The sequence below is a fragment of the Mesoplodon mirus genome (genome assembly GCF_964341445.2).
Source record: "Mesoplodon mirus genome assembly, chromosome: X".
In the NCBI taxonomy this organism is placed as follows: domain Eukaryota; kingdom Metazoa; phylum Chordata; class Mammalia; order Artiodactyla; family Ziphiidae; genus Mesoplodon; species Mesoplodon mirus.
Window position 1 is genome coordinate 45,896,325 of NC_138981.1, and position 14,542 is coordinate 45,910,866.

At 39.6% G+C, this 14,542-nt stretch overlaps 1 protein-coding gene across 2 annotated transcripts in view; it reads right to left on the reverse strand.

Moving 5' to 3' along the window:
• The window catches only part of DGKK (diacylglycerol kinase kappa), a gene marked incomplete at its 5' end in the record, with an annotated part of 179,181 nt that overhangs the window by 31,732 nt on the left and 132,907 nt on the right, over positions 1-14,542 (reverse strand). For both annotated transcript variants that reach the window (XM_082608940.1, XM_082608939.1), the window contains 5 exons: positions 4,381-4,462; positions 5,576-5,715; positions 6,497-6,605; positions 7,326-7,509; positions 12,294-12,396. In XM_082608940.1, coding sequence (XP_082465066.1) covers positions 4,381-4,462; positions 5,576-5,715; positions 6,497-6,605; positions 7,326-7,509; positions 12,294-12,396 — 618 coding nt within the window. The remainder of the gene's footprint in view (positions 1-4,380; positions 4,463-5,575; positions 5,716-6,496; positions 6,606-7,325; positions 7,510-12,293; positions 12,397-14,542) is intronic.

Genomic DNA, 14,542 nt, shown 5'->3' on the forward strand with positions numbered 1-14,542 from the left:
AACTCTACACTAGGGTGAGGGTGGCTGAGGGGAGTGCTCAGATTTGAGGGACTATGCCAGCCCAGACCCCAAATGGCATCTGAATGGGGCAGGGGCATCAACCTGGCGTTTATGGAGGCACCACATCAGAAGTATTCCAGGATTCCAAGTGGAACTGCGGACATCACAGCCTGAACCCAGGCCCACACCCATGCCAAATGCCTGCTCCAGCCCCTCTTGCTCCAGCACTGTTCCCCTCTTGGGCAAGTGTGCTGGTGCTGGGATGGGGGAAAGAACACGCTTAGAGGGAAGGGAGCCATCTTGGACTTGACCCTCAGTGCTTCTGCTTCAGCAATTTGGGACCCACCCCCAGCCCCAAGAGAGTGGTGTTGGCCACTGAAAAAGGGAGAAGCCCTGGCTCACACCTGACTCTAGCTCTCGCTGCTCCATCTGCAGCACCACCTCCTACCAAGGTGATAGCTGCCAGCACACTCTAGGGAAAGACATGACTTGTGCTCAAGTCAGATCTAGCTCTCTCACCAAAGTCACTGGGCACATGCAGACTGTATGGGGATGCTCATACACAAGGACACCCCTTCAAGACTGGAAAAGGTACCTGTTTCATCTAATTTCATAGAATAGAGACAGCAAAAGTTAAGAACAATGAGAAGACAGAGGGATTTGTTTCATTGAAGAAACAGGAGAAAAACCCTGAAAAAAAACAACTAATAAAACAGAAATAAACAATTTACTAGATAAAGAATTCAAAGCATTAGTAATAGATAGGCTAACTGAATTAGGGAAAAGAATAGATGAACACAGAATTTTAACAAGGAAATAAAAAGTTTTAAAAGGTGAAATGAAAAACACACTAGAGGGAATTAACAGCAGACTAGGTGATACAGAAGAATGAATAAGTGATCTGGAAGACAGAAGAATGGAAATCATGCAATCAGAATAGTAAAAAGAAAATTAAGAAAAAATGAGAACAGTTTAAGGGACATTTGGGACAACACAAAGCATACCAACATCAGCATTATAGAGGTCCCAGAAGAAGAGAGAGGGAGAGGGGGCTTAAAAATGTATTTGATGAAATTATGGCTGAAAAATTCTTGAAACTGAAGAAGGAAACCAATATCCAGGTACAAGAAGCATAGAGGGTCCCAAAGAAGATGAACCCAAACAGACGCATACCAAGACATAATAATTAAAATGGCAAACGTTTAAGATAAAGAATTCTAAAGGCAGCAAGAGAAAATCAGAGTCATATATAAGGGAATCCCCATAAGGCTATCAGCTGATTTCTCTGCAGAAAGCTTGCAGGCCAGAAGGAAGGATATGACATATATATATATATATATATATATATATATATATATATATATATATATATATATATATATAATGCTAAAAGGGAAAAACTTGCAAGCTAGGATGCTCTCCCAGCAAGATTATCATTTAGAATTGAAGGGGAGATAAAGAACTTCTCAGACAAGCAAAAACTAAAAGAATTGAGCAATACTAAACCTACCCTAAAAGAAATGTTAAAGGGTTTTCTCTAATTGAAAAGGCTATAACAAAAAGTAAATTTCTATGGGAAAGGAACAAATTTTACTAGTAAAGGCAAATACATAATAAAGGCTGAGGATCAACCAAGTAAGTAAGCTAGTACAAAGATTTAAAGAAAAAAATGTAAAATCAAGTATAACTACAATAAACTGTGAAGGGATAAACATGGAGATGTAAAATATGACATTAAAAACACAAAACGTGGGGGAGGGGAATAAAAAAGTAGTTATTTTAGAATGTGTTTGAACTTAAATGAGTAACAGTTTTTAAAAAGTAGATACAGTTGTAGGTCAACATATAGGAACCCCTTGGTAACCACAAATTAAAAACCTACAATAGATACATAAAACTAGAGAGAAAGGAACACAAACAAACCAATAAAGAAAACCATCAAACCACAAAGAAACTAAAAGAAGAAGAAAAGAACAGAGAAGTACAAACACAACCAGAATACAACTAACAAAATGGCAATAAGAACATACCTATCAATAATCACTTTAAAGGCCATTGGACTAAATACTCCAATTGAAAGACATAGGGTGGTTGATTGGATGAAAAAAGAAGACCCATCTATATGCTGCTTACAAGAGACTCACTTCGAGTTAGACACACACAGACTGAAAGTCAGACGATGGAAAAAGATATTTCATGTAAATTGAAACAACAAGAAAATGGGGATAGTAATATTCATATATGACAAAATAATCTTTAAAACAAAGTCTATAACAAAAGATTAAGGGTATTATACTATGATAAAATGATCAATACACTAAGAGGATATAACACTCTTTATCATATACACACCTAATACAGGAACACCTAAATATATAAAGCAAATATTAACAAACATGAAGGGAGAAATTGACAATACTACAAAATTGTAGGGGACTTTAACACTTCACTTATTTTAATGGACAGATCATCCAGAGAGAAAATCAATAAGGAAATGGTGTCTTAAATGACACAATAGAACAGTTGGACTTATCTACAGGACATTCCATCCAAAAGCAGCAGAATACACATTCTTTTCAATTGCACATGGAATGTTCTACAGGATAGATCACATGCTAGGCCATAAAACAAGTCTCAACAAATTTAAGAAGATAGAAATTATATCAAGCATTTTTTCTGACCACAACAGTATGAAACTAGAAATCAACTACAGGAAGTAAAATGGAAAAACACAAACAGGAGACTAAACAACATGCTACTAAATAAACCAATGGGACATAATTCAAAAAGAGTCATGTACCACAATGTTCACTGCAGCTCTATTTACAATAGCCAGAACATGGAAGCAACCGAAGTGTCCATCGACAGATGAATGGATAAAGAAGATGTGGCACATATATACAATGGAATATTACTCAGCCATAAAAAGAAACGAAATTGAGTTATTTGTAGTGATGTGGATGGACCTAGAGTCTGTCATACAGAGTGAAGTAAGTCAGAAAGAGAAAAACAAATACCGTATGCTAACACATATATATGGAATCTAAAAAAAATTAGAAAAGGTTATGAAGAACCTAGAGGCAGGACAGGAATAGAGACACAGACATAGAGAATGGACTTAAGCACACGGGGAGTGGGAAGGGTAGGCTGGGATGAAGTGAGACAGTGGCATGGACATATATACATTACCAAGTGTAAAATAGATAGCTAGTGGGAAGCAGCCACATAGCACAGGGAGATCAGCTCAGTGCTTTGTGATCACCTAGAGGGGTGGGATAGGGAGGGTGAGAGGGAGGGAGACACAAGAGGGAGGAGATATGGGGATATATGTATATGTATAGCTGATTCACTTTGTCATAAAGCAGAAACTAACACACCATTGTAAACAATTATACTCCAATAAAGATGTTAAAAAAATGATGGGACAATGATGAAATCAAAGAGGAAATCAAAAATACCTCGATACAAATGAAAATGGAGATACAACATTCCAAAATCTGTGGGATGCAGCAAAGCAGTTCTAAGAGGGATGTTTACAGTGATACAGGCCTACCTCAAGAAACAAGAAAAATCTCAAGCAACTTATATGACTAACTAAAAGAATTAGAAAAAGAGCAAACAAAGCTCAAAGTCATCAGAAGGCAGGAAATAATAAAGATCAGAGAGGAAATAAATAAAACAGAGACCAAAAAAACAATAGAAAAGATCAATGAAACCAAGATCTGTTCCTTTGAAAAGATAAAATTGATAAACCTTTAGTGAGGCTCACCAAGAAGAAAAGAGAGAGGACCCAAATAAAATAAGAAATTAAAGAGGAGACATAACAACCAATACCACAGAGATTCAAAAACTCATAAAAGAATAATATGAACAGTTATATGCCAACAAATTGAACAACCTAGAAGAAATAGACACATTTCTAGAAACATACAATCTTTAAAGACTGAATCAGGAAGAAATAGACAATCTGAACAGACTGATCACTAATAGGGAAACTGAATTTGTAATTTAAAAAACTCCCAACTAACCAAAGTCCATGACTGGATGGCTTCACAGGGGAGTTCTACCAAACATACAAAGAAGAGTTAATACATATTCTTCTCAAACTATTCCAAAAATTGAAGAGGAAGGAACACACTGTAGTTAATCCATACTTTCCATAAATATTTTGAGTGAATGCATAAGTAGATGGCTGACTGAATTATATCCCCAACACCTAACAGTTTTTGGTAAATAACTGCTAATTGAAATGTCCCCAATCCTGAATGATCTCATCCTTATCAAGCCCATGGACTATACAAAAGCTTCTCTCTGGGTTTAGCCTATTATTTCAATGTGTAATAAAGATGTTGGCCTGAATTATAGCTAGGCAGTTGTTACCTCAAATCGGGGTACATCCATTTCAACTTGTCCTCTTAGCAATGGGGTTTGTCTGGGAGTCTCACGGATCATCACACTCCATCTGAAATGAAGTTTAAAGACAGATATTTAGGGCTCTGTTTCATCACAGGTTGGCACCAATGCTTCACATGTCATGAAAGGGGTCAAAATATTTATGTGATGGGTAGGGATGAGTTGTAGGGGTTGCCCAAGTTATCTCAGGTCACCTGATCTCAAGGTATACCCCAAGAGAGACCTCTGCTTCATGACTTCTCAAGGTCAGTGTGATGGAAGGAATTCCACCACAGAGTTCTCAGAGAGCAGTGCTTCTCAAGCAGTAGTAACTACCAAGATCACCTGAGGTGCTTTTGTAAAATACACATACCGGGGCTCTACCCAAGACCTACTGAATAAGAATATTTGTGGTAGGGCCCAGCTTGGTACCTTGAAAAAGCGCCCCAGGTTATCCTTATGAGCAGCCATAAATCAAATACTATGCCCCCACATAGAAAGTCTTTCTTATCAGAAGATTGGAGGGGAATACTGTCTCTTCTCTAGGGCACAGATAATCCAGGCCAGTTGTTTATGAGCCCTCTTTTTTTGAGTTTCTTTGAGTACCTGATGAAGCTATAGAATAGTTTCTATACTATCCTAGAATAGAACAGAAAGATGGAAACTTTCCCAAGGAAAAAATATGCTTACATGGATAATTAGCTATGCAATTTGAAGGAGGTTTATAGAACCCTTGAAATTTACTTATGGGGGCTCCTGCTCTAGGATCTTTTTAGTTTGAAGAGGGGCTTCAGTGATGTTTAAAGGATACACAGTAGACCCTGGCTTCTTAATAGGCAAGGTCCCCCAAATTTCCTTGCACCGAAGCCAGAAAGGCCATGAAGCTCTGTGAGGGAGTTTATTTTTTTATTTTTATTTTTTTTTATTTTTTATTTTTTATTTTTATTTTTTTTATTAGTTTCTGCTTTATAACAAAGTGAATCAGTCATACATATACATCTGTTCCCACATCCCTTCCCTCATGCATCTCCTTCCCTCCCACCCTCCCCATCCCATCCCTCCAGGCGGTCACAAAGCACTGAGTGTGAGGGAGTTTAGAACATTCCTGATTGAGATGATGTAACTGGGAGTAACTGGCAAGGGAATGGAAGAGCCACAATGACCTGATCTTTCAGCTACTCACCTGTCTAGAATCCTCACACCAGCTTGCTCCACTCTGTTGAGGATGTTCAGAGGCGATTTGTTTTTGTTCCAGAACGCACCCCAGCCGAGGACACGGGCCAGATCATTACCGGTTCCAAGAGGGATGACTGCCAGCTGACACTGCAAGAACAAAACCGGGCACCCTTTTCAGACAATCCTACCAAGATCCACCCATAAAAGAACCCAGAGGGTGCTTTTTGGGAAAAAAAATATGGTCTCAAAACTAGTGGCAATAAGGGACCTATGATTTTAGGAAGTGTAATAGGAAGATGTTTGAAGTTGAGTGAAATTTTCCCTAAGGAGTTGAGTCCCACTCTTGGCAATACAGAACCTACTCAGTAAGGGGAAACGTTGCTGGAATATGACAATATTTGTAGCCATGCTTATAAAAGAGAAATATAGCCACAAATTTCTATCTAGGCTAGGCCAAAGAGGTAAGGTGCCTTAAGGAGACAAAGCTACTGCAGTCAGAAGAGCAGGGGGCTGCTTACGGAGAGGGGGGAGAGGTAGAGGAACATTTCTGCTACTCTAGAGACTCAGGGAAGAAACTCAGTGGCCTCAGGAGGGGTAGGGAATTGGGGGCTGAATGCTGCCTGATGCCACTTATTTTTTTCTTGCTTTCCTCCCCTTCAAATCTTCATTTTGGGGCTTGGGAAATAGATCACTGCTCTTTTTTTTTTGGCTAACTTCCTCTTTCTTCCTTCCTACTTTTAGATAACCAGAAAATGGTATAGGTGAGCAGGCTGAGATTGGGAATGTGCCAGTCAGGTTGACTGTGAAACCAGTAGGAAACGTGTATTTTACAGACAAGGAGAGTAAAGACCAGGGACTTCTTGGGATAAGCAGCTCCACACCGCCAGTCTCTTTAGCAATGGCTAAATTAATTTAGCTAGGGACTCACCCGTTCCTGTAATCCAAAGGCATCAATCAGAGATAAGACCCAGCTCACGCTGCCGTCTCCACCACAAACCACAATGCGAAAGCGAGCAAAGTTCTTGAACATGCAGAGCCTGGAAGGAAGAGGGGAAAGGGGAGTTATTTCATGAGCTGATGAGTTTTACAACTCTTTCTTAACAATGTGCCAGGAGCTAAGGACTGCTGCTTCTGCACCCTGCTATCAGGCTACCTGTTTCCTTTCCCTTAACCCCTATCTCTCTGTGTACCTAAGATCATAGGGAATGCTCCCACAGACAGTCCTGGAGATCAGGCCTTGCCTCAACCTACACTCTTCTTTGCCCAACCTTGTTCGGGAAGTTACTAGTTGCCTAGCCTAATCTACTTGCTGAGGCCCAGGAAGAATGTCTTGCACAGTTGCCAGTGGGTTCACAGAAACCAGGGCTGAACAGCCAGATGGTCTCTAAAACAGGCCTGTAGTAGAGATGTATCTACTTGCCCCCAAGAAAAAGAGTGAGTGACAGGAATGGTGGAAAATAATATCCATTTGCCTCCTCCTCTGAAGTCAGGAGACATAGTTACCTTTTCCAACTGGAAAAGGTGAAGCAAATCTGAGAGCAGGACATAAGCTTGAAAGGATTTCTGGGAGAGGGCTAAAAGTCCTCCAGCCAGCCAACTCAAGATGCTGTGGAGTTGTGTTTGTGTCCTGACTTGAGAAAATAGACCTTTCCTGCCCAGGTACTAGAACTAATTCCAGGAAGCCTATCCTACTCTAGAATGTGTAGAGGGGGGAGTCCCTTCTATACCCGCAACTACATCCCTTACCCCATGCTTACCCGGCTTCAGGTCCACCCTTCGAAAGGTCAAACACTTGAGACGGGTTAAGGTATTGTTTGAATTTCCGGAGGAAGACGATCCCTTGGTGATCGCCGCTTTTGGAGTTGATGAAGATGAGAAGGGGGCATGAACAGGCTGAAGACCAATCAAGATTCCAGAAATCTGGAGATACTACTAATTGGCCTAATAATGCATACAACAGAAAGAAAAGGGGAAAAAAAGAAAAGGGCCATTTAGATGGAAGCAAGGCATGACTTAACATCAAATTTTGCAAAGACTTTTAAAAAACAGCTTTATTGAAGTATAATTGATATACAAAGAACTGCATACAGTTAATGTGTACAATTTAATGAGTTCAGACATATGCAAACACCCATGATACCATCACCACAATCAAGATAATAGATATCCAACACCTCCCACAGCTTCCCTGTGCCTCTGAGACTGAGGGACAGAGGGGAAGTTAGATGCAACCCAAAGGGGCTTTTATTTAAGGAAACAACAACAGCTGTTGCCAGGTAACCAACATTTGCTGAGCAGCTACTACATGCCAATCATAATGCTACATACTGCTAGGGGTCTAGTTCTTGCCCTCAAGCTGGGGAGACAGATTCATACACAGCAGTGTATTGGAAGACAAGGAATAAAAAAAATTTGTGCCACAACCAAAGATCAATAAAATGTCAAGGGAAAACTGAAGAAGGAGAAGGTTGAAAGCCCAGGAGGAGGACCAGCACACCCAACTTGTCCTCTCTCTGCCTGGGATAGCTCAGTTCTAACACTGAGAAGATACAAGGTCAGGAGAGATGGGGAGAAAAGGCTGCCTTTCAGCCAGGACCTAATGACAGAACATATCAATGTGGAGTGAAGCAGGGAGCTTTAATCACTCCTCTAAAGTTCTGGCAGAGCAATCTAAGTTATCATACCAATTATCAGGGGAAACAAGACTATAGGGAAATTGTCTGGACAAGAGAGAGGCTTTTAATAATCCCCAACACTGAAGTTCCCCATAGAGAAGTGGAGTTATAGCAGTCTAAATTGCCAAAGCCTGCCAGCTCATACTGACTCATAGAGCTTGTTGGCAGGGAGACAGGCAGTGAGCAATGGCCTCATAGGAGACGCTAGACAAATTGTGAGCCTCCAAACCTCTGAGCTCGTGCCTTGCCAAGGATGCCCCAGCAAAAATAAATGCAAAGGGAAAAAAGCATGTGGCTTGCTACTGAATGGTGTGTGCCACGGGGAGAGAGGCAAGTTGAAGTGTCCCGTTTGTTGTAGCCTGGGTAAAAGGGAGCCTGAAGAGGAAGACTGCTGACTTGAGAAGATTTCATGGCTGTTTTTCCTGGAAAAATCTAAAGCAAGCTTCCTCTATGGGCCAATTTCTACTCACTGGCCAGTGGAGCTTGAATACCTCCTGAGCCAGCTAGCCTGTCATACACTAAACCTTCAGGGCTTGCCAGGGCTCATAGCTGCAAGGGGAGTCTGCTATGTCCCTTCAGTAGCCTAGCTTGGAAGTAGTTACCCTCCCTGAACATGTTAACCCTTTTCAACATTTTTTTACAAAATATATGTTAACACAATGGTAGTTAAGACATTCATTCATTCATTCAACATATATGTATTGAGGGCATTCTTTGTGCCTGTCCTTGTTATGTTCTGATATACAGTGATGGACAAGATAGAAATGATCTTTGCTCTTGTGGAATTTCTATTCTAATGGAAGGATGCAGACCATAAATAAATACACAAATAAATATAGAAAATAATGCGATATGAAGAAAAATAAAGCAGGAAAAGGGGAATGAAGACTGAAGGGGGTGTTGTTTTAGACAGGTGGCCAGGGATGTCTTCTCTGGTGAGATGACATTTGAATGAAATGAGGTAGTGAGCAATGCAGGTATCTGGGGGAAGAGTTTTTTGGGGGTCAAGAGGAAGAATAAGAACCCTCCCAGAGAAGGGAGACTGCCTGGGATGTTTGTGGACAGTGAAGAGAATAGCATGGCTGCTGTGGAGTAAGTGAGGGAGAGAGGTGACAGGGCCCACATAAAATAACAACAAGATGTTAGACGAATCCTGTGAACAAGGTGACAAAAATGGATGGTATTGTGGGCTGGAATATAGCGATATTAGGTTGATTCATAACCAGGTAAATGATCATGTCCATAAGGTTGCTTTTGAATAGGCTGATGTTAATTGTAAGGGAATGTCCAGTACTATTCAACAATTTTAACCAATTCAAATAAAAACATGGAAGACTAGCTTGTCAACTTTGAAGTACCTAAAGTGGGAGGGAGAGCACCTGGATGACAGAATCAAGATTGAAAAATGACCTTAACAGGCAGTAAGGTCAAAGTCAACAAGCTGAAAAGGGAATAAATGTGAAGCTTGGCCTTTAGGCATAAGGACATAAGTTGCAGCAAAACAAGACAATAGGAACTTGGCTTGGCAGCATCAAGCGTGAAAAGGGCTTAGGGGATTTACTTGACTTTAAGCTCCAGATGAGTCAACAGTCTGAAAGAGCTTTAAAAAAAAAAAAAAAAAAGATCGTGCTTCTTTGAGCTACGTTAATATAATCACAGTGCCCAAAACCAAGGAGCCAAGAGTCCCTCTCAAATTTGTTCAGTTCATACCACAGAAGGATGCTAAATTAGCATAAGGTTGGCTTCCGGTTCCCCTTCCTGTATTTTAAAATCCTCTTTTACAGATACTAACTAATTTACCCCTCATAACGCACTTGAGTATAACTTTTATTCCCTATTGGCAGAAAACAAATGATACATGAGGCACAGAGAGGTTAAGTAACTTGCCCAAGGTCACACAGTTAGTAAATGATGGAGTATGCTCCCGGGAGTAGTAGTATCAGAATCATTTCCTGTAAAAAATGGAAATTCTTGTGCCCTACCCAGATCTACTGAATCAAAAGCTCTGAGGCAGGGGCATAGGGCCTAGAAATCTGTGTTTTAAAAAGCCTTCTGGATGATTCTGAGGCATTCTTGCATTTGACAAATACTGCATTATACTGTTTTGACCCATATGAATCAGGGATCCTGTCTTAGTCATATCTTATTCTCTACATTGTTCATCACTGAGCCTTATGTATATGCATTATTCAGTAAATGTATTAATGAATTCATGTAACAAATCTTGACTGTGAATATGCCATGTATCCGGGTTTGAGTTAAGTGCTAGTGATACAAGAGCTTAGTCTGGAGTGGGAGACATACATGTGACGAACTATAATATAGTGTGTTAAGTGCTCTGAGATATGTGTTCTGGGTTTACAGCAAAGGAAGTAATTATTTGTCTGGAGAAATGGGGAGGGGCAATTACAGAAGCCTTTAAACAGGAGACAATGTTTGACGTTGTTCTCACCCTCTAGGATGAGAGAAGAAATTTACCAAGCAGATCGGGTAGGAAAAAGGGAAATTAGAAGACATCAGAAATTAGAGTCTGTTGACTGAATAAATAATGAATGAATGCTAATCAGCAATGGCATGTGCTTCCTCAGAAAGTCATCAAATGGATGCCTCCACCTTGGATGCTGGAGAAGGGATTCCCTAGCCTGGCCAGAGGGTTGGACCAGATCATCTTTAATGATCTCATCATCTCTAAGATGGGTGAGACTTCCCAACAGGGGACATTAAAGAGTGTATTTGCCTAGGCCAAGAAGCCAGAAAGAGTCAAGAAGATATGGAGGTTTCAAAAGATACTCCTAAGAAACCACAGGTCAAGTAACACATGATAGAAAGAAGGGCTCTCAAGAGTGACATTCAATTGGATCAAGATTGCAGATGACTAGAAGGAAAGGCTAAAAGCTAACTCATGGGGCATTGTGTACATTACACAAAAAGAATGGCTTAGCACAGGTGCTTCTAAGCAATAATATGTCATTGGTGGAAAGCCAAAGAAAGTAGTAATGCTATTAGTAGACGATCTATAACAAGAATAAGAAATGATATAAGATGGGAAAAAACAAACTAAAAAACCCAACTTCCACAAGAACACAGAACCTGTTGTGCCAATTACAAAGGAGAGATGGCAGCCCCTTAACACCTATTTGGGGGAGATTTATAAGATGCTGAGGCGGCCATCCTTCAGTCTGCCCAAAGACATCTTCCCCAGGTCCCTGTGGGGTTGAGCAAAGTCTCAGATTCAAGACTTCATTGACTTTCATTAGCAGCCTGAGTAGACTTGGCTGACTAGTTTGATACTTTCCCATCTTGCCCCTAGGCCCTTCTTTCTCCTAGCCAGTCAAGTGTCTCTTATTTACCAAGTCATCAATCTCATCCTCTCTCTAGTCAGCTATCTGGTAAGTGACTCTATGTGGATAAATATTTGAGTAGCTCTGAGAATAATATATGCATGCATCTCTGAGTGAGGGATGTGTGTCTGTGCATGTCATTATGGGGACATATGAGTATGCTTGCCTGCAGAAAACTGTGTGAGTGGCTCATTCCATGTATCAATGTCTGTCTGTATCTGTGTTGGGGTTGGGAAATGAACTGGAAGAGACTAGAGTCGCTCAGAGTGTATGTACGCGTATGTGTACACACGTACACATGTGCTGTGTCTAGTTCTAAAACTGTTGTAACGGTTACAGGAATCCTTGCCCCCTAGTTATGCTGGCGTTTCCTTGGCAATGAAGTAAGCAGCAAGCAAAAAACATTATTTCATGGATTATCTACTGTCTGGAAATCATGTAAAAGCTGAAATCAATTCTGATCATTTGGAAACAATTTTGACAGAGGCTACAAAGGACATGCCCACATACATATACACCATAAACAATATTCACCATCCCAAAAGTCTAAAGAAAAACATGAGCTGTCTATACACATATGCAGACTCGTACTCCCAGAAATGTTTGACTGGTTGACCAGATTAATTTAATTGCAGTCTTTTTCTCTAGGCTTTGCATCTTCCCTCCCTCCCTAATGTATTCCCCAATGTATTAAAGTTTAGCTACTCACCATCACCTTTGGGGTCGCTGAGGGCAGTGGGAGGAATGACTGATGATCGATGACTTCCAAACCAGCATTCCTTGGAAAACCGTCTCCTGCAGTCATCATGCACCTGGAACAACAGGAGAAGAAAGAAAAATCTTGAGTGGGGTGAGAAAAGGATAACATAGACTAGCATTTTGTCCCAATTCCAAAATTTAAGTGTTCAGTATTCAAAATTCCCTTTATGAGATTTGGTGCCATACACATACCCCTGACTCAACCTCTCTTTCCAACCTGAGCCTGCACCATCCCTGAGTGTGACCTCTGAATTCTGTTCCTTTCAAAGGTGGCTTTCAGAAGATACATATCACAGGCACTGCATAGATGCCAGTCCTAGGGCACAATTTTAGTGGCCTACAGAATGGGTAGTTTACTTGCAGTATAAGAGTGTAAATCCTGATAACATGTTGTTATGCTTCATTCCTTACAAAAACTGTGTGCAAATCCTGATAACATGTTGTTATGCTTCATTCCTTACAACAACTGTGTGCTGTAGGGAAGACATATTAAGTTTGTTTTAGAAATGAAGAAACCAAAGCTCAGAGAGGTAAAGGATCTTGCTCAAGGTCAAACAACTGGGAAGTGAAAAGGCTGAGACTCTGCTGCCTTCCCCACTAATGGCATATTTCCCAGATTTCTGATATCTTCAAGCATCACTTCCTGGAAAACTACACAGTTCCTAGAAGACATGAGTCTGGCCTAATTATGCAAAACAATTAAAAGAGATCCAGAGGACAATCAGAGTCATCTTCCTTTTTATTACAATATAATTGAGATAAGCATTACACTAATTTCAGGTATACAGAATAATAATTTGATATTTGTATATACTGTGAAATGGTCACCATAATAAGTCTAGTTAACATCCATCACTATACATAGTTACATATTTTTCCTTGTGATGAGAACTTTTAAGATTTACTCTCTTTTAAAAAAATTTTAAATTTTATATCAGAGTATAATTGATCAACAATGTTGTGTTAATTTCAGGTATACAGCAAAGTGATTCAGTTATACATATACATGTATCTATTCTTTTTCACATTCTTTTCCCATTTGGGTTATTACAGAATATTTGGCAGAGTTCCCTGTGCTATACTGTAGGTTCTTGTTGGTTAAAAGATTTACTTTCTTAAGGAACCCTAACATCATACTAAAGGAATCCACCAAAACACAAAGAAAGAAACCAGGAGGAGAAGACAAGAACAGAGAAGAACTACAAAAACAACCAGCAAACAATGAACAAAATAGCTATAAGTAAATACCTATCAATAATCACTTTAAATTTAAATGAACTAATGCTCCAATCAGAAGACATAGAGTGGCTGAATGGATACAAAAACAAGGTCAATATATATGCTGCCTGCAAGAAACTCAATTCAGATCTAAAGACACACACAGACTGAAAGTTATAGGATAGAAAAGGGTATTCAATGCAAATAGAAATTAAAAGAAAGCCACGGTAGCGGTACTTATATCAGAAAAAATAGACTTTAAAGCAAAGACTGTAACAAAACAAGGAGGGACATTAAATTATGATAAAGGGGTCAATTTAACAAGATGGTATAACATTTGTAAACATTTATGCACTCAACAGAGGAGCACCTAAATATATAAAGCAAATATTAACAGAAATAACTGAAGAAATAGACAGAAATACAATAATAGTAGGGGACTATAATACCTCAGTTACATCAATGGATATATCATCTGACAGAAAATCAATAAAGAAACACTGGCCTTAACATATTAGATGAGATTACCTTAATATATACACCTATAGAACATTCCATCAAAAAGCAGCAGAACACACATTCTTTTCAAGTACACATCGAACATTCTCCAGATACATCACATGTTAGGCCACAAAACAAGTCACATTAAATATAAGAAGATTCAAATTATATTAATCATCTTTTCTGACAACAACACTATGAAACTAGAAATCAACTCCAAGAAGAAAACTGGAAAAAACACAAACACGTGGAGACTAAACAACATGACGCTAAACAATCAATGGTCAGTGAAGAAATCAAAGAAGAAATAAAAATATACCTTGAGACAAATGAAAATGGAAACACAACTGTCCAAAATCTATGGGACATAAGGTTAACAGTTGATCTTTCAGCAGAAACTCTGCAAGCCAGAAGGAACTGGCAGGACATATTTAAATTGGTGAAGGAGAAAAACCTACAACCAAGATTACTCTACCCAGC